General features: G+C 39.8%; 1 protein-coding gene across 1 annotated transcript in view; it reads left to right on the top strand.

Moving 5' to 3' along the window:
* Window positions 1-26,318, top strand: part of PCDH15 (protocadherin related 15) — a 357,851-nt gene that overhangs the window by 239,316 nt on the left and 92,217 nt on the right. Inside the window, exons 20-22 of the mRNA XM_063307469.1 lie at window positions 5,309-5,425; window positions 21,937-22,077; window positions 25,387-25,499. Coding sequence (XP_063163539.1) covers window positions 5,309-5,425; window positions 21,937-22,077; window positions 25,387-25,499 — 371 coding nt within the window. The remainder of the gene's footprint in view (window positions 1-5,308; window positions 5,426-21,936; window positions 22,078-25,386; window positions 25,500-26,318) is intronic.

The following is a 26,318-nucleotide window of genomic DNA, read 5'->3' as shown; positions in this document are numbered from 1 at the left end:
CCTCTTCCCAGCAGTCGCGTCCCCAGGGTGGGAGGGAGGGAAGATGACCTCCTGGCGGATTCCGCGAGGTGAATTCTGCCCGGCGCTGCCTCAGCCTCCTGCCATCTCCTTCCTCGCCCCGGCTCGCGTCTCAGGGATGGGAGGGGGGGTGATGTCCTTCTGGTGCCTGGTTCCAGCTCACCCCTTCCTCGGGATTCCCACGCCACCGACCATCTCAGGAACAGCTGTTCAATCGACTCCAGCCTCGCCTCCATTATCCTCAGCCTCTCAGCTGTCTGGGGGCTTTCCTCGGATCGTCCGATCTGGCGCCTTCCCTCGGCTCCTGCGATCAACGATGACAGCAAGTCCCACAGCTTCCTAGACGCCCCGAGCGTCCCTGGCAGGGATCTCGGTGTTTCATCCAAGGTGACCCACTCACCCTGCGATTCTCTGGTGGCTTCAAGTGTCCTGCTTCTTCCGGCCTCCTCCTCCTCCAAGCTTGATCCTGAACCCTCCTGGACTTCGTACCATCTGGGAATAGGGTTCTCACCGATCACCTGTGCCGTGGAGTCGGGAGTCCCGTTGCCGGTCCTCTGGTAGCCACCTCTTTGTGGGTTGAGTCTTTCCATCGCCAACTTTGATCCCTCACAGACGAAATCTGGAATGGTGCTAGCAGAAAAAAAAAATTTTGGATTCCCGTCTTTAAGTGATGGTTGCCTTATTCCCAAAGAAACACAGACTCACTAGTTAGGGCTAAGGATTTCTGGTTTATTGGGAATAGAATGCATACATGAAAAAAGATGGGAATGAGCACATGGCGTGCGAGGTATCCGGTAAATACCCGCAGTGCGGACCTGATCCTTCCCCACCCCCTATTGTCCCAAAGTCCTGATCTGGAGTCTTGATGGGCGATCAAGGTGCGATTCTGGAGTCTCGATGGGCAATCGGGGGGATTAGCGCTGATTGCCTCTGTCCTCTTCCTGTGTGCGGAGCAGGTGTGTCCCCCGTGGTAATGCAGAGATGTCAGGGAGATAGGGTGACGGCTTTTCAGGTCAGGACAAAGGTATGCTCCTTTGTCCTTTATTTGTCTTTGTCTTTAAGTGTTTGTGAGATTATCACTGATTCCTTCCTCCTTCCTCTCCTTCCCTGGGAAGGCATGTTCCCCGTTGTGATGTATGTATGCTGCCTGCATCTTGGGCCTCTAAAGTGGCTGAACAGCTATCACCCTGGACCTCTCATGTGAAATGCTAATATTCTCTGGAGAAATTACCACTGCTCTGGGCTTCTAGTGAAAGCTCAGCATCCTCTTAACATTGCTGACCATTGTTGCCACTCCTGACATTTTTTTTTTTTACCACTTCTGCTCTCCCCCTTCTGTCTTTAAGGCTTCGGGTCTCTGTCTCTTTCTTCTTTCAGCCCTCTTTCCTCCCATATGCCACCATATTCAGCAATAGCTGAGCTCTTTTAAAGGGCCAGCTTATCTGGTCATGAATGGTGGGGGGCGCAGTTAAAGGTAAATGGTGGAAAAAAGGTTACAGCCATTTCTACTGTCTGATCTCTCTCCTCAGGGTAAATCATCTGGACTTCTTTTTTAAAAAAAAGCAGATTGAAAGTTGGAAGGAAGGGAAGGAAAAAACAAGTAATTTAATAAGTTTCGGCTGTGTGTTATGGATCATTCTGAATCTTCAGATTCAGAGACTGAAGAGCTTGACCAGACTCAGTGTCAGCCTGCATTACAAGAATTAACTGAAAAGAATACACCTGAGGAGAGGCAGGGGCAGCTGAGTCAGCTGACTGAGAGCTTGAGCTACGTAAGGTCCTGAGCATAGCAACACATCACGAATTATGAAAGCAAGCAGTATGATTTGGCAAATTTGTGAAGCTGGTAGCCAGGCTCTATAAAATAAATCTGAGTTTGATTGGCTTGATATGGCAAACAGTGTTCTTATTCCCTGTGACTATCCATATGTTGTACTGGATCACCTGGAATCTTTGATTGGAAATGGACTATACTCCCTAAACGTGAGAGTTGTCTCTGCAGACTCTTTTCCAAAACTAAGCTCTTGTTCCTGTTTCCTATGCGGATGCATTAACATTGTAATGTGCATTGTGTTACTTCAGTGAAATATTTATGACTGCAATAAATGCCTTGCCTTTGTAGCAGAAACTGACTATGTATATGTAATTGTCAGCACAGAACACTGTATTTTAAGCCACATCATTCTACATACAAAGCAAGAATTATAGCCATTGTGCTATTACAGCACTTGCGGTAACAGTAGGTCTGAAAGACATTAGAAAGACACAGGACAGTAGGAAAGGTGTTTGTTGTTGTTTTTTTAATCTGCTTGTCCTATCTGTCAGTATATTTTTATGCTTTCACTTGTATATATAAATTCAACTGTGTGTGTGTATGTCTAGGAAGACCTGCCCACAGGAAAGAAAGTGATCGGTTACTGCTTTCTCAGTAGAATGTCTGGATGAATTGCTGCTTGCATAGTGCAGTATTCAGATGTTAATCAGAGTTCAGTGAGAGTTATTCTTAGTAAAAGGGATAGGGCTGTATCCTTGCCAGCAATGAGAAATGAACCCAGACAAATACAAGTTTGAAAGTAGTCAACCACAATGTTGTAAACTTTCTGATAACAACCAGGAATCAGTTGAGTAATTATCCAGAAAACACTTAAGACTTAGAAAATTCAAATTTGCCATGTAACATGAGTCATAGTGATCTGTTAGCAGGGAAAGGCAGAGGCTGAGCCATAGGAGGTGTCCATCATAGTCCAGGCTTCAAGTTCCAGATGTGACTATGTCCAAACGTCAACACTAGGGTCTGATTGAAGAGCAAGAGTGATAAGATGCGCATCTGGAGTCTGAGTTGTTTCCCACTGAGGGCAAGGAATGTTGCTAGCTTCTCCTCTCAAGGAGATATACTGGTCACCTGTGCTGATCCCTTTGTAAGTACTGGCATGATCTTAGACTAGATGCTGTGCTGGAATCTGGCTCCTCATTATCTGAATTGTATTGCACTTGCTGGGGGTAAAGGTCTCCTGAAGCTGCTGTAGGTGTCGGATTGCCTGCTGGCTCTGCAGGTTGATAGTCTGTCTGGTGCCTAACTGCCTCTTCAGTCTCTGACTCAGAGGATTCAGATAAGATTGTAACAGACTACAACCTTCTAAAGCAGACTTAACCAACTCAAGCAGAATCAGGTAACACTTGTACTCATAATTTTTAACAGCTTTTGAAAAAGAAAAAAAAAATCCTTTCCTTGGCTTCCTGAACTTCTGACCTTTGGCTTATAATATATAAACAAAACATCAATGGGAAAAACAAATTTATAATTGGACCTATTACACCCAGCAGAGTTTTTTCAAAGATAAGTTTATTCACAAATCTCTCTGCTTTGCCCCTACTCATTGCTCAACTGAATAAATTCATGAAATCCTGGATGCAATGGCCAATCTTATACTACAGATGGAAGCCAATTAGCTAAGGTTGTTAATTTACCATTATCAGGTTGCATCTGCCCTTAATTAGCTGTAGAAAGATTGATAAAGTGGGCATTGAATGTCTATATCCAGAAGAAGCCCATTAGAGAACAAGAGAAGACAAAAACAAATTGAGCCAGGGGGAGCCACATGAAAGGGTTTTTTAAAAGCATACTGATTTTGACTATTTAGGGCCTAACATTTTTCCTACGCAGGATTATCCAGTGGGATCTAGGAAATATGTGACTGTTGGTGGTAGATATGTCAGGGAATACATATTAAGAGTCTATGCCCACTTAATCTCCTATCCACCAAAGCAGTGTGTGTGTGTGTATTCATTCCTTTCTGTTGTACAGCAGACCTCCCAGATAACAAAGCAGAAGTAGAATTTCATGCCTTGGCCTGACAAACAATTGAACATCTGTATAAAACAGTAGCATGCTCCATCTTACTGTAGCCGAATCTTCTCCATTTTACTCAGAACCAAAGTTCATAGAGTTAGAAGGTATCTATTTGCAGGACCACTTGTGTCTGGTTATCTGTATTCATCCCACTAGATTCAGCAGGATGGGCATGCTCTGGGTCCATCTATTAAACAGTGGCATCTGGTGGGACCTAGGAAAGGTGCCTTCCCTGTTACAATGCCTATCCTTTGGAACACCATATTCCCTGAGATTTGTGGATCCCTGACTCTGCTACCATTTCAGAAGTCCTTGAAGACTGAGATGTCCCCTGGGCATGGGATCTGGAGGTTAGGTGAGCTTGTCACTGTGAGTTTGTCTTTTTTTATTATTAGAGTTGGGTTTATCTTCAGCCACCGTTAATTTCATTATTTTTCTGACCAGGTTTGGTTTGGTTTTAACCCTTATGTGCATACCCTAGACTCACAGTTGCAATTGTGAGATGGGTGGTTATATAAATTAATGTAATTAACATCATTATCATCTTTTTAGAGGTCATCTAGTTCCCTGTTTAGTATAGGAGCCTTACAGCATTTCTGACAGATGACCATCCAGTCTATATCTGAAGTCCTTCAATAAAAGAGAACTCACCACTACATGTAGCATCTTTTTTCCACTAAGTGACATCTTGAACAATCAGAAATTTCCTTTTGATATCTAGCTAGAAACTACTTCCTTGTAGTTTTAACCCATTGGATCTGGTCCTGTCTCTAGGGCAACAGGGAATAAATCTCTATGTAACAACCTCCCAGATATCTGAAGATTGCTATTATGTCTCCTGTCGATCATATTTTCTCTACACTGAATATACCCAGTTCCTTTAACTGTTTGTCAATAGATTTGGTTTTCGGATCTCTTATCATCTTGGTTGATCTTTTTTAATCTTACCTCTCTCTTCTAAAATAATAGTTACCCCTCCCAGTAAATATGTTCAAAACTATATAAAGCAATTGGTTGAAGAGACTTCAGAATTTGAACTGGATGCTGAATAAGTGGTCTTATTTTTTCTCATATGACTTATAAGTGTCGCTCATCTGGTTTATTTAGTTAATTAAAACTGTAATCTAGGTTGTTATTTGAAATGAAACTTCTGCAAAAATTGATGCAGTCCTATTTGTTTGAGCAACCATATTGTTTTGATGAAAGAGACAGAAGGGTTTTCTGGCAATTCTGTACAGGTTAATATTGGCCTGCAAATTTCCTCTTGAGTGCCAGGCTGGTGCACAAACAGTTGCAAAATTGAGAATCCAGACAATGGGTACTGGCAAATGGGCTGTTTGGGGGGGGGGAATGAATGACGTAAAAAGCTTGATTTAAAAAAAATGTGTCTTTATAATTTCATTCTAGATTTGAGAATATTTTTTAATTAATGTTTTGCAGGATATGAATGATTACTCCCCAGTATTCAGCAAAACTCTGTACAGGGGCATGGTTGCTCCTGATGCAATCAAGGGGACCATTATCACAACAGTGGAAGCAGAGGATCAGGACCCTCTGGTAAGCAAAGAAAGGTTTTCTTAATACTTTTCATGCAAGAAGGATTTCTTTTAAAGCCACATAAATGGACTTAATCCTCTGAACAATAGAAGTGATTACTGCATATATATTTCTCAGCAGTCACTTTTATACTAGCCTATCTTGAAGCTGCACTTCAATTATTGTTTCCAAGATTGCTAAGCTACAGTGCAAATCTTTCTCCCACCACCATCACTTCCCCCACTCCCTGGCCCAGGTCCTTTTTTGATGGAATGATTGCTGTTAGAAATCTTTATTGGACTTCAGCATGCAGATGAAACAAGGATAAGCAAGAAACACATTTCAAATAGCTAATCAACTAGTCCAAATAACTCCGTAGTTCAACAGGAAATAAATATTTTGAAGGGTTATTATTTCTGTGTTTTGCCATTTCTTTAAATCTTTCAGCATGAACAACACCTGAGGAAAAAGCCTCATTAAACTCTTAAAAAAGAAATGCAAGTTTTGACAACTGCATGCGATCAAGTATTTTCTTCCCAACGAGGTTCACTTTTCAAATACTGACACTGAATTGAAAGAGCTGTTAATGCTAACTTCTGGCTTCCTTGTCAAGGCACTGAAGAATATAAATAGTCAAATATATAGTTTGAATTTTTAAAAAGCAACATTTACATTAGCTTGTCAGAAAGGTTAATATTAATAATTGTTACAATGTATGTTTTCATGATTGATTGCTAGTGGGAGAATGCCACATTTATGGCATATGTTTATTGTATAGGAAGTCTGATATCCTTATCAGCTAAATGAAGGATCTAAGCCAGCTTCAAAGAGAGGGGTATTTCCTAATGTTCCCCAATAGACAAACATTTCAATGTAGTGATTTCTTCCCAGTGGATCAAGTTACCATAGCTTCATGATCACTGTATATCTTTCTAAATATCTACTGTAGGTTTCAGAAGTTGTGGGGCAAGTGAATTCATGGATGGGGTCAAAGGCCTACTCTGAATTGATTACATTTCTGGTTGTTTTTAGTATATTTATAAGCTGGTAATGTGAAACAGCAAAGATTCTCCAAGGTTTTTGGAACAATGGGCACATTTGGAATTCTGAAAACATTATTATAGGCTGTCACAAAATGGCTGCAAAGTTAGGTTCAACATTCATTGATCAGAAGGCAAACAAGGGGGGTTGCTTTTGCCTCATTCACTCTAACCTTCTAGAAGGTTCTCTACCACTTCAGCTTATCTTCTGTTTTCTCTGAGCAAGCAAGCATGTATCCAGACAAAATTGTAGTCACCCACCATTTTTTATTTTTTATTTTTTGCTACGACGGCTTAAGGGAGCAGGGTTGATATGTAGTCACAATGCAGGATAACAAAGGATGAAGTGTTGCTACGTGCCAGCTTCCCTTCTACTTTTAAACTGAATATTCTAATAAATAACATAAAATCATGTAAGCAGAAAAAATTATGGGCATCCAGGAAGGCATTGCCAAGCACGTTGAGACTCAATGAGTGTGATATGGGGGAATTGGTTTTTAAGGATGGATATTATGGTATTATGATTTCTCAGGATAGATTCCACTAGCAGAAAGAGCAGATAATATGCTTTTTTTTTCTCTAAAGTAGAATTTGGTAGAATTAGCTTTAAACTATTTCCTGAACTGTAATCTATAGAATTATTCCACACAGCAATCTGTTTATAGAGTTGCTCAGTATGATCATCACTGTATTCCTTGCATATATCTATATCTGGCTCCTCTGACAAGAATTGGGCAGAAACCACCCATCTCCTGACAGTTTGTGACTTATCTCAACTCCTTGGCTAGTTTTGGCAGAAGGCTCACAGGTATGACTCGGCCAGATTCTTATTGAGAATCTTTACTGCAAAAAGAACTAAGCCACACACAAAAGTGAATTGTCTGCTTCCAGTGAGATAGTTCAGATGACTTTTATATTTGTAGACTGCTGGCACTATGCTTAGTAGCCTTGAAGCCAAGCCTTTCTCTGTTTAATAAATGCCATATATGGCCTGAGAACCACTGGCTCTCACCTCCCACAATAAAAGATATCAATCAGAGTAAAATGAGACCTAATATGGAGGGAAGTCGAGATGAGATACAAGAAGAAAACAGAGAGGGCCACTTTGGTCATCCTCAAACTGATTGAATCAAGAAGATATTACTTGGTAGTACAATTATGGTGCCTCCCAATCACTAGTTCTCATCTAAAAACCATACATCAAGAGATAATATTTGATTTGACCATCAATGGAAAGTTAAAGATGTCCATAAATGAGAACCACTGGCTCCTACCTCCTCACAATTAGGATATGTATGTTATTTTTCTAGAGTAATAATGCTGTAAAAGTACAGTGGCCACAAGCTCTGCTCATGTAGCAGAAGAAGCCCAAACCTATTATGAAAAAGTGATTTCCCCCCCACCCTTCTGTCATTAAATCCAAGCTTTTGGCAGAGATTTATGGACATCTTTAACTTTCCATTGATGATCAAATCAAATATCTCTTGATGTATGTTTTTTAGATGAGAACTAGTGATTGGGAGGCACCATAATTGTACTACCAAGTAATATCTTCTTGATCCAATCAGTTCGAGGGTGACCAAAGTGGCCCTCTCTGTTTTCTTCTTGTATCTCATCTCAACTTCCCTCCATATTAGATTTCATTTTACTCTGACTGATATCTTTTATTGTTTTAAGAGGAAAACAGATTTCTTGAGCTTATTTACTGTAGACAGTTCATGTTTATTGAAGCAGTGTAATGCTACTGAAGGATACCATTTAACTCTACCTAATGTTATCAAAAAGCTTAAACTTCAGAACAGTAATTCAATAACACTCTACTAGCGGGTGGTGAAACTGAGCCATTAGGACAATCAACAAGAGCACACATAATTTTCTTGCTTTATTTAAAAGTAAATAAGCCTGGGGCTAAGATACTAAGGAAACCTGAATGCCATTTTACTTATGTATCCTTGTTTCCAGCATAGTTGCAATAGTATTTTCCCTTTTGGCTTTTTAATGTTTATTGATTAGTGCAATTTCAGACCTGAAAGCAAGTAGAAATTGTAAAGATCAGCATGATCCCTCAATTGTACTGTATAGAACATTTAACTGGGTATATTTATTCAGTAGTGCCAAGGTTTACATATTGTTTAAGCATTGGCTCTTCACTTCCTTCCTTACTCTCCAGTCTACACAATTGCTTAGAAACAGCTTTTTCAGATGTTTTATCTGTCCTCGGTATCTTAAGTATGGCTTTTTGACCTCTGTTCCATGGTCCACTTATTATGTTGGACTTGCTTGTTCCTCACTTTATACCTAAGCATGGATTCCTTGGCAATCATTGAGTAGTTTAGAATCCACTGAGGGAGGATTCAGAGCATTTAAAACAAGGCTGGGCAAACTTTTTCAGTCTGGAGACTGAGTTATAACTTTCAGTTCTTCTCAAGAACTTCAGGTGGTATAGCTGGTGATATGGTGATATTTCCAGAATAGGCAGAACTCACATTTTTGGAACTGCATGTTAGTGGGGCAGGATTGAGGAGTCAAAGCACTAAATTGGCCCTGTTTTGCTCCTTCTTCCCCAGTAGTAAAATCACCTCACTTTGTGAGGCTCATGGCTTTAAAAAGATTCGTGTTTTTGAAAACCTTAAAACCCTCCACCCCCAGGCTGACAAATAAAACTGCCCATAACACATTCAGTGCAAACAAATGGACTCAAACATTTCAGCCCTTTTCAATCCGGAGGTTGAAATGAGATGCTGGCAATGAATCACAGTTTGTCCCCTTTCCACTGCATCCACAAAAAAATTGAGCACAAGTGATACCTTACACTTGATCTTAGCCAAAAGTGTGTACATGGCCAAATGTCCCTGCTTTAAATTCTCATTCTTTGCCTGCACTGGAACATGTGGAACATTTAAAAGCTTCCCAAACTCCACTGTTTAACTAGTGCCAAAAGAACAATGCATTAGAAATCAGGTGAATCTTTCTAGGAAGAGTGTTCTAGTGCCATCACTGGATGTTGCCATACGAAGATTTTCTTAAGGAACTCTATCTTTCATTTTAGGTTACCATCTACAAAAATTTTCAAACACTTTTGTTAAAAAAAATCTAAGCATCCAGGCAAACTTTCCAACAAACCACTCAGGGCTCCACAAACATTCTACCCTAAGATCTGGGACAACAGCTGGGTTTTTAAAGACTTCTAGAACCTCAGAGTGGGAGCTAATTGAATATCTAGGGAAATATTCCAGAGGGCAGATGCTACAACAGAGAAGGCAGGATTGAGCCTGAATCTGTTCCTCCCCATCTAGACCCACATAGGCTCCAGAGACTGGGACAGGACATTGATGGCTTAATTTGGCTAGTCCAGGGTCAAGATGTGCAGCTGCATAACATCCTTATATTGGTGGTACCAATATAAGGATATAAGGACCCCTAACCATCTGAAGACCTCGCCCAGCAGTTTCATGTAGATGTTAAACAGAAGGGAAGAAAGTGTTGAGTCCTTAGGCACCCCCCAGATGACCTCTTCTCACTTCCAATATCAGAGCACATCAAACTGCACCCAGAAAAAAACATATCTAAAATGCAATCACTAGTATGTGTTGGGTATTTGATGGACAGCTCCATGGTTGCCATGGAGGCCCAAAACTCCTGAGCTGCCCTGGATTCAATGTTGCCAGACTGCAAATTGAAATCCCCAAGAACGTATAGTGTCTACTGCCAACCCAGTCATGGGAATCTAGAAAATCAGACAGAGATGATGCTGGGCAGCAGGGAGTGCAGCAGATCAGTAACTATCCCAACTGTTCCCTAATGCCAAGTTTTAAGAAGAGAGTTTCATATCTGGTTATCTGTAGAGCCCTCAATGACTCAAAGAGGACCACAGCCACTCCATCCCACCCTGCCCTGGACTCTCAGTTGATGCAAAGTTTGAAACCTGAGTGGGCAGAGTTCCAAGAGGGGAACACTCACCTCTGGGTCCACCCACATCTTGGTTACTCTTGCCAGATTGGCCACCTCATTCATTCACAATCAAATAATGGATGAAAGAAGACTTGCTGCAGACCAACCTGGCATTCACAAGCAACAGAATCAGAGCCCCCAAGGATCCGGTAATTAGGTATTAAGTGTGGGGCTGAGGGCTGGACCGAGGGACTGCTCTCAAACAATGGACCTCCTGTACCTGAGTGTGGCCTGTTTGTCACTGTGTCAATATTCCTGTCTGCCATCTCATCTCCCCAGCCCTCTCCCACCCCTTGTTCCCCCCTCTCAGGGTAAGGAACTCATGCCTTCACTCACTTACCTCACCCACACATCACAATTATCACACACAACATATTCACCAGCACCCCTCTGGCAGCCCCAAACACAGCAGCTCCCCATGTTGAACTACACCAAAACCCAAGCAAACCACCTCCCCATCCCCCCTCTTCCTACCCAGGGGGAAGAAGATCCTATTCCTAGGCTATGAAGGTCAGTATAGCTCAGAAAAAACCCTTTGAACTGGAGGTAGAAACAAATTGTGAATAAATCAAAAGGGCACAGCACAGCTATAGTCAGTCACTAGCAGTCACAGTTCTGTTCTTCCTGAACTTCTTTCGAATAGTCCAACCTGAAGGATAAAAGACGTGGATAAATGATGCCAAATTAGCTCCAGGTGTGCTTGCAGTTGACAAACCAAGCTAAGCTAATAAAAAGCACACCATGCTTTTTAAGTTACTAAAGGAACTTATGCTTCTAGCAATAAATATGGATTAAAAATCACACCAGTCAATGAGCTTGCTCCTATACGGAAATTGCACCCCTGCTAGTGCAGAACAAATACCTCTTCATCTTTGCTCAATTTGAATTTCAATTTATTGGCCTTCAGTTTATTATCACAGTCAGGCACTAATTTTGTATTTCTAAGACTTGCCTTGAATTTTATGAAAATATTGATGGTCCATCATCATAAGATCTAGATAGCATTACAAAGGGATTTGATGCAGGTAATGAGTTGCCTTGGATAAAATAAAGCCCTGTTGGACTTCCAGCATACTGTAATTAGAAACACTTGAGAGGAGTCCTGCACAGTATGACCTTAAGTTTCTAAAGAGCGGATGACTGTATCTTCATTTCTCCTGTTTCCACCACTGCAAACCGATCTAGAAGGATACCATAATCAATGATACTTAAAGAAGTTGAGAGACTGGGAAGGAAAAGTAGATGTCCTAACAGTCAGGAATCACGCTGAGACGAGGAGTAGGTCTCTAGTGTTTATTACTGCTACATAAGACAGAATCCTAACAAACTGAAGAAGTGTGGGAAAACCCAGACACATAAACCCCAAACGATAAGATGGGTCTGATCTGTGTCTCTTTGAATGGCTGCTTAATTCCTCAGTACTATGCATGCGTTTTCCCCCCTGGATAGAGGCCCCATCCTGCTCGCCATCAGTACTCATGACAGTAGAACTGCATTCTTCCTGACTTCCTAACATGTCATCCCTCAAGTCAACCAATGTTGCCTTAGTGTGAAAACCAGACCTAAAATGGAATAATATAATACAGTACAGTATAGTAAAAGTAAAGGTTTCCCTTGACATTAAGTCCAGTCGTGTCCGACTCTAGGGGACTGTGCTCATCTCCGTTTCAAAGCCGAAGAGCCGGCGTTTGTCCGTAGACACTTCCGTGGTCATGTGGCCAGCATGACTAAATGGAACGCTGTTACCTGCCCGCCAAAGCGGTAGCTATTAATCTACTCACATTTGCGTGTTTTCGAACTGCTAGGTTGGCAGGAGCTGGGACTAGCAACGGGAGCTCACCCCATCATGCGGATTCGAACCGCCAACCTTCCAGTTGGCAAGCTCAGCAGCTCAGTGGTTTAACCCATAGCGCCACTGCGTCCCCCTACAGTACAGTATAGTACAGTACAATATACTGTATATAACTTTTTTTTGGCTTAAGCATCTTGCCCAAGAAAGAATGCTAGAGACTAGCTGATTATTATGAAGCTGTTCCAAGTCCAAAGAAGGTTTCCTTACAAGTAAGTGATCTACTGTCTCTTTTAAAGCCCACGAGATCCCTGCATTTCAGTGGATATATTTATTATCTTCTGGAGTCCACTTATGACACTTACACTGTGTGATGTAATGACGCTGGAGGAGTAAGTGTTGATTTGGCAAAAAGAAGACTGCACTTGTCTGCAAACATTCTTCCAACCCCAGACCTCAGAATTCATTTGATACAGAGTATCAGACATTGCTTTGTATACTCCAGTACACTGACCTGAATCAATGATTGCCTTGAAGTCACAATGGACATGTGCAATTTTATCTTCCAAATACTTTCAAAACATTTTACAAGAGGCCTTTTATGTGTCTTAACATCATATCTCCAGATGCAGTAGTAACCAAAAAAAACCCCACAACAATATAATTCCTGAGTGAGTACTGAATACTGTGGCAGGTTCAATTAAATTCACTGCAGATTTCCAACCTGTTGTAGTGTGGCTATCTTCCTAGTTGTTCCATTCTCCTCAGTTCCTCAGAAGACAGAGAAGCTTACTAAAAACTGTTCAGTAGAAGAGAGTGTTTAATAGTAATTGCATCAAATCGTGGTCACTTCTGCATTCCGTATTTTGACACATTTCAACAGGAAGTACCTAACAGACACTCCCTAATGGCTGTTCAGAACTCTGTAGCCTACTGGAGAAAATCCATCATAATAGATCCATGGAAGAATAATTTATGCGATCAGCTGAAATTTTATTAAAAAGCAATGTGACCATAATACAGATCAGAAATGACAGTCTCCATTTGTGGACCATCCTTCTCTTGTCTCGTTAAGAAAATCAAGTCAATAACGTACATTGCCAGCAACATTTTGGGACAGTCCTGCAATTGCTATAATAGCCTTGAAATCCTGAACTGCCTTTGTCAAGGCAGACTCAGCATGAAAGTATTTTGGGTGATCTTCAGTGTCAGCCCGAGTCTACTCCTAGCAGGGAGACAGCTAGGAAATGGATAAATTCATACTATAAAAGAACCTCTAATTGTTCACCAAAAACCTGGAAAAAGAAATGGAATACTTTTAGATAGGGTGAAACTAAATAATTAGGTGGATGCTGCTGAAAGTAATCACCCAATTCATCCCTTGGGTTTTCATCAACTTGGATCAAAATATGGAACATTTTAATCTTATTAAAGACTGATCTAGCATTTAGCAACAGTATTTCTATGAGTAAACTGGGAGAGATACTGAGGCTGGAAGAAAGGCCAAACGAAAGAGGCAGACAGATCATGTGTTCTATAACCTCCCATGATTCCTTTCAACTGAGTCCCTTCCTTTTTTCCTTCATCAGGCTATAAATACAATTTTGCATAAGTATTTTCACTCAGCCAAAAGAAACAGAATAAGGTGCTAAATGTTGTCAGATATAAAAATGTATTCAAATTGTGAAGATGAAAGTTAAAAGTTCAGATTCCTTGTTGCTTCAGTTCAAACACACATTCTTCCAAGACAGAAGCAATGCTAAAATTAAAATTGTTGATCCTATGCAGCTGGAATAAGAATGATAAAAACTGGATAATTAATCTTAAAATAAATAAAGCAGGTAGATCCAATTCATCTTAAATTCAGTCTGGAATAATAGAAATAAGAGTATAAAATAGAAATAAACTTTAGTAAGTTCTCAGTCATCTAATCTTGAGGGCAAGAGAGGGCAGGATCTTAAATAGTCTCAAAACATTCCAGTTTTGTTTTGTTTTGTTTTTCAATGCATCCCATGCATTGAAGAATTAAAAGGCTGTAATTTCATTAAAAGGCTACAATCTCATCTGACAAGTGTAGAAGTATTCCTGTTTTTATTTTGTTTACTAATAAACCTGTGAATGCTTTGTCTAAGTTTTAAATAATTTGGTACAGTTAATACTGAAGAGGAGCTAGGGAATTCATGCTTGAGAGAAGAGGAAGTAGAAACATTTTTCTAACCATGGCTGTTGAATTTTCAGCCTGTGGTTCACAATAAGCCAATTTTAGCCACATGTGTTCTCGCCTATCCTCCTCTTTTCTGAAACATTGGTTTCCCCTATATTTTCACTGTTGTTTTAGATATAGTTTAATACTACATCTAAGCACCCATTTACTATGGTTATCAGATGCAATGATAGCTAAGGGGTCATCTTCATGTCCTGCTTGCAAGGACAGTCCAGTAACCATTTCCTGAAGTGAGGAATGTCATCCTCAACTTTCCTACCATAAAGTCAGCCTTTGTATCAAAAGTAGTATTTTCTGACATCTGCCAACACAAATGGGGCCATGGAGTCTGTCTGTTGTATTTCATTTAATTGTAAGTAACTGTGTCTGCACTGTGTCTGCAGTGTGGCAGGAATGCCCCTTCTCCATTGTCCTCCATGACCCTTAAATAGTGTGTGTGTGTGTGTGTGTGTGTGTAACAGTTTCATTGATGGACCTTCCTTCTTTTTGTTTGGTTTTTTAAATTTTACTGGGTAAAATTGTCTGGTTCCTCTACTAACCCAAGTGACAAGAAGGAAGTTAAAACTGGTGTTTCCCTTCTGCTCATCCCCTGGCTGATCAGGGAAAGTGTCAAGAAGGAGGGGGAGTCAGGAGACCTATATAAAAGGTCTATCAGTGGAAATATGTTCTCAGAAACCCACCTATGGAAAGGAAAATGATTGGTGCTTCCTTTCCCAACATGAATCAGAGAAGTACAAAAGTTGGGGAATCCGCCAGTTAGCAGCCATGGTAACCAGCATCCAGACAGAGCACCTAGCCAGCATGATTGCCGAAGCTGCAGAATGGCTGAAAGCAATTTCTTAAGCTGGCTTCACTTCTGGCCAGTTTCAGCATGGGAGATAAGTAGCTTAAGGCTGCTATGTGGAGTAGGTCTAAGACTGACAAGATAAGGGAAGGAAGATTTGTTCTGGAGTCAAGCATTTAGAGTTGATTTCAAAAGCATCCATAGGGAAGGAAAGGTGGGGGGAACCATCATGATGCAAACATGACCCCTTTTGTATGTGTATTGTGATGACTGTTGCGGGTACAAAAGGGGCACAGCTTGCGTTATGCGGTCGTAACATTCTTTTACAAATTTTCAGAACTGCCAAGTCCTACAGTTGCTGCTGGCTGTACACAATGGTTAAATATGGGAAGTCTAATCAAGTTCCTTACAGGGAATGTACTTGTATTTGTGGAGCTCCAGAGATACAGGACATAGCTCATATGTTATTTGAATGCCGACTGCATATGAAAGACAGAGATCAATCAGTATCTTGGATCACACATTGGACGAATGCCCCATTGGGATCCATGCATTAAAACAACATCTGCGGTCATAGTCCAGTTATTACACCTAACCCAGACCCATTATCTGAACAAAACAATACAGTTGAGGAATGTATGTGTGAATCTGATTGAGGTAAATTGTACGGGTGACCCAGAAGATTTGTATTTCCTTTTTGTTCTGCCTTTTACTCTACTTTGTTACACATGGTCTTATTATTACGCATGGTCTTCTTGTTGTTCTGTATTTTGTATTCTGATATTGCCTAATGGCTAATCAAGTGAAATTATTGTTGTTGTTGTTGTTGTTATTGATGCTTCTGGGTGAGTTACTTCTTATTCTACAAACCAGTCCTTTGAGTTGAGTCAGTTTCATATTGATGTTGGATTGCTATTTTTTCTATTGCAACCTAGCATTAGCCTGTTTGTGGCAGGCCAGGGGTGTCTTCAGCAATTTTTAAAAGTATTATTGAAATCATAACAATAGTTTATTTTGGACACCACCGCTTTAATATTTTGTGTTAGTTGCTCTCTCAGTCCAGTTATCTCACTGGATTGTTATGAAGGTAAATCAGAGGAGAGATTGCTATATATACAGTATATCTCCTGCCTTAAGCTCCTAGAAAAAGAGAGAACTTAAACCTAACAAATAAATAATGCATTTGAAACTCATTTTCTGCATCAGATCCCATGCATATTAACATGGAAACGTGGTAATAAATTCATAGACTTCAGTATATTACAGTACTGTTATTTAAGAATGGCAAAGGTTCCATTGTTTTATTATACTTATTTTCATAACAATTATTACTTTAGAATATGAGTAGGCAATCTGATGAACCATAATTCCCAAAGCAGTGTGGCTAATGATGAAGAATACTGGGAGCTGTAGTTCCCATCCTTGTCTTAGATTTACCCAGCATGCTAGCAGTTCTACAAAATATACAATATTTGCATATCCTAAGTGTTTCTGTGCCATAAGGGTATAAGTCCTCTCCCTAAATTAATGTGATAAATTGGTTGATGTTTACAACAGAAGCAAGGTGGTTTTTTTCAGTGACAACGTAAAGGGACAATGACATTGACAGATAATAAAAGCCAGTTTATTAACAAAAATGCAATATTGTATTCTCCTTTGATGAACTCTGTCAATCATTTACAGTATTGTCAGTAACGGTAATATCTAAATGGTGTTTTTTTAAAAAAGACGTGATGGAATAAAAGAAGCTTCATTAGAAATAATGATTTCATGATCGTTTTTTGGATTATGTAGCAAGTGTGCGCAGATGGTTAATGATAATCCTAAGTTTTAGTCATTGGAATAGAAAACCTTTTTGTATTACTGAGAACAAAATTATCTGGTTTTGAGTAATTTCTCGTTAAGTGTATTTTGGAGAAAAAAAGCTGTTATACCAGATTTATTTCTGACATTAAGAGTATAATTATTGTTCAGTATGTTAATCCCATCAGTATTCCTTCTGTTTGCAAAGGATACTTTTGAAAATTATCAATTTCAATAATAGACAATGTCCTGCACATTGTGAGCATATCATACTTCACCAAGAAGAGAAGAATATGACAAAGAATCATGAACTGAGAAGGGGGTCATTTAGCCCATTGAATCCACACACTCCCACTCAATGCAGGAATCTAAAAGAAAGCATGCCCAACAGATGGTCACTGTAAAACCATCTTCCTCATTGTCTGATCAAGTAGGCAACAATAACATGCCTTCTCTTAAAATATTATAGTAGACTTTTAATACTGTCTGCTGGAGTTTATAGTATGGGTCATACTCATCTTTCAAATATTATCATGGATTGTGGTACATCACAAGAATATTGGCCAGAGGCCTATAAGTTCTTTATATTAACTAAATGACAATCAGAAGAGAGAGAGGACTAATGGGCTTCTTGTTTTTATGTTCAGATGCTGTAGTCCAGGAGCTTAGACAACATTAGCGATCAGATGGCATGTATTGTAATAGCTGTTGCTTAGAAAATCTTGTAAATAGTAAGTGTAATTTAAAAAAAAAAAACATCTTGAATGTAATTTTACACATATGTTCTATGCAGGAAATATATCTTGGTGATCATCAGTCCTTCTAAATGAGAAGGATATCCAGATACCCTTAGCTGAGACAGATTTTCCAGTTCTATTTCATGTGAGTTTAACACCTAGTTTTGGCAATTCACCAAGGAATGAGGAAAGCATTGATCTGCCTTGTTCTCTCTGGGTGAACACAGGGATGTTTGCTGGGTACTTGGTAAGACTACCAGGAACTCCACCAGTGGACCCTTTCCAGGAATACTGCTATTCAGAAATGGGTCCCTAAAGCACAAAGTTTTTCAGTTAGATACATTTGGAACGAGACCTAACTAAATCCATTCTCAAGCATCAGACGAGAAATTTATTTTAGTCCCAGTTAAGTAATAAACAGTTTATCCTTTACTATCAGTATAGAAACTGGGTGTGTATACTGATGCAATTATTAGTTAGTGTTAATTACTATTCACATTTATAATGCAAATCCCAAACAAAAATGTATGCATTTAAATGAATATTTCCAAATTACATTTATAAAGGGAAGCACACAGAATATTAAGTATCACACTATAAGCTATCTAAATAATAGAATGTCAGTAATATTTATCCATATCATATAAATATCACTGTATTGAAACTATACACTGTATCAAAATTTCTAACAATATAATAAAAAGGAAAAAAAAATCTGCAAAAAACCCCCAAAATATTAAGTGTCACTGAAGAGTATTAAAAATGGATATATTGTCAGAAATTGCAAATATTAGGCTAATTTTGTACACTGTGTGTACATACTGTGTTTTTAAAGGTTGCATGTTTCTGCAGAAACTGAATAGGGCAAATGTCAGGTGGATAAAATGAGAAACTGAAAGAAATAAAATTCTGGCAAATTTGCCCCACTCAGTTAAAAGATAAAACCAGTACTATGCAGCTGACATAGCATAAAACTAACACGAGAACAGTACTCATAGATAGCAATGAAATTTTGGACTATCTACAGTTTCCAATTCATTTTAAAGACAGACTTCTGCATAATTCATTGCAATAGATTGCATCTTCTCTCTCATGCTGTTTAATATTTACATGCTGAGTGAGATCATCTACAAATTTAGAAAAATTGAACAGCCATGTTCATCTATGATAGCCAAAATCAGGAGTCTGGTAACAGCTTTTCAGACTAGCAAATTTTATTAAAAGGCATAAGCTTTGGTGAGCTACAGATCATTTCATCAGATGCACAGAGTGGCTAAAATGATGTAGGAGTTCAGTTGGGATGAGATGGGCATGTAGTGAAGGAAGGGGAAGAGGTCTCAGTATGCAGTCCATGAAACCTGATATTCCAGCTCTGATAGCTCTGATGCTTAAGGCAAGGGATGGTCTGTGTTGCCTGGTTTGTGTATTTGGGAAGCAGGTAAATGATGCCTCGTCAAGGCTCCTGGGGTGTCTCCATGCAGTTACAGTCTTGTATGTCTTTAGGACTTTCTTTCATCAGGTTGCATAGTTCCTTCTGATACATTGCTGTAGGATCCAAGGATAGAAGTTGGTAGAATGTGGTGTTAGACAGTTGCTTCTAGGCTTCCTTGATATAATCCACTTTATTCATAACAACAACTCCTTTGTCAGGTTGTTTGATTATGATGTCATTGTTGTTCTTGATGCCATGGTCGACATCTCATTCAGCTCTGCTGAGATTGTGACATATGGTGATTTCTTAATTGATAATTATGGCTTGAGCATGTTGCAAAAGCTTTCAGCATAGAAATCCAATTCAGTTTTACCTCCCTCTGAAGGCATCCATGTGGTATTATTTTAATGCACCTGGGATTTGATGTGATCCATAGTTGTTGCTATCAGGGATCATGAGGACAAGGCTTCTCCACAATGTCCCCCTTTCCAGTAACAGTCCCACCCTAGAGATAATGACCATCTCACCCTTGCTGCTGTTCCAGAAAAGCAACCAAGACCTAACTCTTTCAGTGAGCTTTTGGGGTGGGTGAATATTGAGTTGCTCCTGTGGAAGTAGTACAAGGTGACTGCTCTGCATTATGATGAGTATAGCTGCATGAACATGAGTTTATTTATTATTTATTTTATTTTTATCCCACCTTTATTATTTTTATAAATAACTCAAGGCGGCGAACATACCTAATACTCCTTCCTCCTCCTATTTTCCCCGCAACAGCAACCCTGTGAGGTGAGTTGGGCTGAGAGAGAGGGACTGCCCCAAGGTCACCCAGCTGGCTTTCAGGCCTAAAGCGGGACTAGAACTCTGAGTCTCCTGGTTTCTAGCCTGGAGCCTTAACCGCTAGACCAAACTGGCTCTCTTTATGGTTGTGCTATTAATGGTTTATTGATTTAGTTGTATGTCAGTCCTTATCCTAGAGTGGAGAGTGTAAGCAACTTGAGGTCATTTCTGATTGTAGTGGCTTATAAGCCTTAGGGAAAAAATAAAATAAAAGGTTCTGCTCTAAATTGTGCAGTAATTTTCCCTATTGCACTGAGTTTTTCTGCTACCTGCATACTTGTAACCCTTCTATGCCTCCTTCAAAACAAAGAGGGATCTTTTTTCTAATATACCCCCCCCTTCTTATCATTTACTTTAATGTTGCAAGGAGTAACATGTTATGATTTTCAAACCAGCTGCCATGAACTCCTAGTACAAGAACGACATAGAATCAATCCAGCCAAGTTCAGTTCTTTATTTGCTCACACTGTATAGACCGAATCTTGCTAAACCTACCCTACTCAAACCTAAAGGGAGGTTCTAGGACGTGGCTACTCTGAATCTCTTTCTCTTCTCCAGGTTCTGCTCCAGGCTGTGTTGGCTTTTGTCCTCCCCCCCTCCTTGGAATGTGCTCCCTCCTTCCTGAGAACCAGCTGGGTTAATGTAGACCATCACAAGAGAGGATAGAAGTCACTCCTGCAGCTTTGCTTTTTCTGTTTTCTCCTTTGTATTTCTTTTGGAGAGCTTTTCTTTTAGAATTGCACATAATGATATGGGACTGGGTTATCTGAGGGACCACCTCGCCTAGATTATGTCTACCCATCCTGTTAGGTCTGGCAGAAGAGGCAGGTCCAGGTTTTGTTTTGTTAGGGCATGTCATCTGGTGGGGCCAGGAAAAACCCTTTTCTGCCATGGCACCTGCCCTTTGGAACATCATCCCCCCCCCCAGATTAGATTAGCCCCAACCCCAACCACATTGGCTCTTAGTAAGGCCTTAAAGATGTGGTTCTGCCACTAGGTTTGGCAATCTGGATGTCTGGTAGAGCCTGTACAGTGGTTATGTTGATCGTTGGTGGTGGTTTCTTACACCTCAGCTGCTGGTTGTATTGTATGGTTTTTATATGTTTTTTTTTTAAATATGGTTTTTATATTGCTGTTTGTTCTTTTGCAATTGTTCTAAGCCACCCAGTCATGTATTTGAGATGAAGGCAGCCATATAAATTTAAAAAAATAAATAAGAGAGAGAGTTTGGTATACTGTAGTGGTCAAGGCATCAGGCTAGAAATTGGGAAACAGTGAGTTCTAGTCCCGCCTTGGGCACAAAGCCTGCTGGGTGACCTTGGGCCAGTCACTTTCTCTCAGCCCTGGGAAGGAGGCAAGGGCAAACCACTTCTGAAAAACCTTGCCAAGAAAACTGCAGGGACTTGTCCAGGCAGTCTCCAAGCATTGGACACAATTGAACAGAATGTAGATAGATAGATAGATAGATAGATAGATAGATAGATAGATAGATAGATAGATAGATAGATAGATAGATATCCACAATAAAATGTGATAACATTTATGATATAATTTCTAATTAAGGGGAAAAAAACCAGCTTGTGTTTCATAAGTTTAGAGTCTGAATTTAGTCTTAGGAAACAAATTTTGGTTTGATAGCCAAATTGTTCTCAAGAAAAACTTCCTCTTGAGAGTATTTATAAAGATGTTCACGTGCATTTATATTTTTTTAATATGAAAAATATTCCTTTATATTATAAAAGTATACACCTTTACAATATTTGTTTAATGTTTTGCACAGAAATGGTTGCCTAGTATATTTAAAACACAATAAAATGTAGGAATATTTTAGAAGCAGTGTCCCTGGATGTAATGTGAGGATCTGTTTGAATATTTCATTCTTACTGTCTAAGCTACGCCATCTACAATTTAAAATGCACCTATTTTTTATAGGGGACACCAGCAAGTCACGTACGATATAAAGTGGATGTTGTCCAGTTCCCATATAGTGCAAGTATCTTTGATGTTGAAGAAGAATCTGGACGTGTAGTAACCCGAGTGAATCTTAATGAAGAACCTAGTTCGTTATTTAAGGTAATTGTATGCATACACATTTCAGTATATTTAAGACAAGATTGACGGGAGCTCACTCTGTCACATGGCTCACACTCTCGGGTTTCAAACTGCCGAGCTGCCAACCTTTAATGGTCCTCTGACTCAGCGTCTTAACCACCGAGCCACCGTGGCCCCTAAATTAAAATTAAATTGCAATATTTTAACCAGAAGTGAAAATAACATTTAAATAAGTATGCTTTGGGCTGAATACTTCCCCAGGTTTCACTGAAGTTTTGTTCTCTTTTATTCTTAATATGAACCATGCTAATGAAATACAGATAGTCCTTGAGTAACAATGGTAGTTAGGACCAGAATTTCCTTCACTGAGCAATGTGGTCATTAGGCAAAACATCACATGACCACATTGCTTACTGACTGCAATCCTAGCATGCCCCATTGCCGTTGTTAACCAAATCCCAGGTCGTTAGGTGAGGACCCACCCAACCCAAGCCATTCCCAGCTTGGTTTCTCCCAGCCCTGAGCCTTAGTAAGGTAAGGAGCTGCCTCTTCTGCCTCCTCTTGAGCTCCCCTCACCTGCCTATCTGCCCCCCATCTCTGCCCTTTTGGCTACCTTGCACAGCGACATTCCTCAGTAGTGGAGTGGCAGCACCAGTGGCACTGGGTCTAAAGTAGAGGTCTGGGACCTTCAGCAGTCTCAGCTAGCCACCACTACCTCTGGGCCTCAACTTCAGCCCCAGCACACCGCTGCCAAGAAGTGCCCCCTCTGTGCTGTGGCCAGCCACCTCAGCACCACAGTACAAAGCCCCTGCCGCCCCCGCCACCCTGTGCCCCGCAGGCCCTGCTGCATCCAGCTGACCTTAGCCCTCCACTGCTGACAAGGCCCTATGTGAAGCAGATGCTGGCTGTGCCAGGTCTTCTTCCCGAGGCTGCTCATGACATTCTCCAAATAGCTTTCTGAAGGCTTTCTGAAACATCGTGAGAACAGGGTGTGCTATTGGCATGAGCGGCCTCAGGAAGAAGGCCTGGAATGGCCAGCAGCTGCCTTGCGGGGCTTGAGGCCATACTCCTTAGCAGTGGCAGTGCTGGGGCTGAAGTAGGCCTAGGGGCAATGGCAGCTGGCTGAGACTGCTGAAGGCCCCAGTTCTCTACTTCAGCCCTGGTGCCACCACCGAGGAATGCTGCTGTGCAAGGTGATCAAAAGGGCAGAGATGGAGGAGGAGATATGCCGGGGGCAGTTGAAGTGCCCCTGCAGTAGTAAGTGAGGGCAGGCTGCCAAGCACCCAAATTTTGATCATGTGACTGCAGGGACACTGGAAGAGCCATAATTTCAGGGACAGGGCGTAAGTACCATTTGTTCAGTGCTGCCATAACTTCAAAAAGGTCACTGAACGAATGGTCGTAAATCAAGGACTACCTGCATATCTAGAAAAAAATATATATTAATGTATTAAACCATCCAGCTTCATGAATTACATGCTGTTTTCCTTTATGAAAAAATTTCTCCTCTTATTGTGGGAGGAGAAATAAAAGATGCTTCCTAAACACGCTGGAACAGTGTTTCTCAACCTCAGCAAACTTAAGATGTATGGACTTCAACTCCCAAAATTCCCCAGCCACCGTAGATATAACCTCTTCCATCCCGAAGGGGGCTTTTCTCCATAATGATGTTTTCAGCTTCAGAGTATTATTGAAATATCCTTTTTCTTTAAGAATCTGTGACACTTTACACAGTAATAAGCATGCATAAAATTGTGAAAATTGCTCTTAATTAATATATGTGGTATCTGAAATTCTGTTTTCAGTTCAGCTTTTTATGAGTTTAGATGACTGTGAAACTTTAAAGTTCAGATTTAGACCAATACTTACAGAAAATCAAATCCAGCTTAATTTAGGAAACAAGGTTGCCTCATTTTTTTTTCCCCTGAAGGAAGGACATGTTTGCTTGTGATGATTAAGTTTCTCTTATATATTTAGTTAAAACAGTTCATTTTAATCTTACCTTCTCTTAATTAAAACACATGGCATCAATGAAAAAAGGTATATCAATGGTTCCGATTAGTTTTAGAACATTTATCAGTTTCCTGGAGAACACCATCTGTGTTTTATAACTTTAAACAATGGTTTTCTAGTTTATTTGCTTATATATGTAGAAATTATAGCCTATGAAGCTTTGCTATGAATGAATGAATGAATGAATGAATGAATGAATGAATGAATCATATTATTCCAGCAGGACTGCAGACATGTCCTTTTTGATAATGTAGCATACCATTCTAAACCTATTCACCAGAGTAAGTAACTGATCAAAGCAAAGCTTTCCTCTGATTAAATATTGACAGGATTAAATTAAATTATTAAAATAATGTACAAGAAGGCAGAATGCCCTACACTGATCTCAGCAGATTCAGTTTTCACAGAAAGAAAAATCTTGATGAACTAATTCAAAACCCCATGGATTATCTTGCTGGTGGATTTTGCCAATTCTTCCCTTCCTTACAACTTCTCACCTGCTTCAGAGGCTTCCCTGATCCTCTGGAAATGAAGTGTGGAAGGAGATAGCATCATTTAAAAAAAAAAAGCCACCCCCCTTTCTGTACTTCTTTTGTTAGAACTGTTTTGTGTGGGATTCCTTTCAAGGGATACTTCTGCCAGCAAGACCAAAGTTGGCCATAGAAACATGCATAATTAGGAACTTTTTTTATCAGAGAGTCTACATCAAAATGCTTCTCATTTCATGTAAAAGCAAACAGTATGGGAAACGTATGAGCACAATGGTATTGTATATGTGGCAAAATTTTATTTAGGTTTATACTGAGATTGATTGATTGATTGATTATGTGCCATCAAGTCTTTTTCACCTCCTAGTGACCTCATAGATAGATTTTCTCCATGACAATCTATCCCTAACCTGGTCTTTCAGGTCTTCCAATTACGCTGAGAAGAAATGTCTAAATAATTTTGAGAGAAATAGAAAAAAAATTCAGTAGGACTAAGGAAACTTCTCATGAGATGCCTGCACATCTCTAACAGTGATTTGTTCTACTTATTTTTCCCTAACAAAAGATACTTTTAAAATGTGATGGTTCAAAATATTTATATAATTGAGCTTTATAGTTAGGATTGCACTTTTGAGTAGAAAAAAAAATGTCGGATTTTTTTTTTTTAATGTGTTAGCTCTTTTGGATCTATTGTGCATGTTTTATTTTTTACATTTGTTACTTTTTTTTTTTTTGGTAATCCTTAAGATTACTCAAAAAAACCCACCAATCTCTAAAATTATTGCATTGAAATGAGCATGATCAGTCATTGTGTTTGTGTGCTTAACAGCTTGTGGTCATTGCCTATGATGATGGTGACCCTGTGAAGTCTAATACCACCACTGTAGAAATTTCCGTATTGCAACCCTCAGTAATTCCACGGTTTACCCACGATGAGTACAGGTATAATATCTTCTTTCATTAATATTATTTTTGAAAAATTGGAGGCCAGACATTGGGATTTTTAACTCTTATATTCAAGGTGTTGACCTTAACCTTTAGAATGCTAAATGACCCAAGACCATGTTTCCTTTGCATGCATAATCCTTCAATACACTACTATCTATGAGGGTTCTTTTTCTTTGTAGCGTTTTTCCTGCAGGTTCAGGGTCCACTTTTTCAGATCAACCGAATGTTGATCTGTTGGGTGCAACAGGAATTAACTGATGGCTTGTCTCCCAAGCCTGACATCGTGGGCTGAGAGAGAGTGACTGGCCCAAAGTCACCCAGCCAGCTTTCATACCTAAGATGGAACTAGAAGTCACAGACTCCTGGTTTCTAGCCTGGAGCCTTAACCACTAGACCAAAATGGCTCTCTCACTACTATCTATGTGTGTTATAAGAATATTGCTGGTGTACAAAAAGAATGGAGTCTTTGTGGAGGTGGCTCTACACCAGTCCTGACCCTCTGCACAGATGTTTAGGAAAGCAACAAATGTCATTCTGTTTAGAACTGTTTTCAGTTGAATGTATGTTTTGCATGATATCCATCATGTCTTCTACTTTGCTAATATTTTATTACTACACTACATTCTGAGAACCATGTATTTTAAAATACCAGAGCAACAAATACAAAAACAGTCTTCTTTGTTGTGCATATTTTGGGCTTAGGTTAAATAACTAGAACACACTAACATTTGTGTTAAAGTGTTTATATCCTGAAGCTTTTGACAGAAATATGTAGAAAAATGTAGAAAGGTCTGTTTCTCTTAAATGCAGGAA

The sequence above is a fragment of the Candoia aspera genome, chromosome 6 (assembly GCF_035149785.1).
Source record: "Candoia aspera isolate rCanAsp1 chromosome 6, rCanAsp1.hap2, whole genome shotgun sequence".
NCBI lineage: Eukaryota > Metazoa > Chordata > Lepidosauria > Squamata > Boidae > Candoia > Candoia aspera.
The sequence above is the reverse complement of the archived record's forward strand: the minus strand, read 5'-3'. Positions and strand labels throughout refer to the sequence as shown.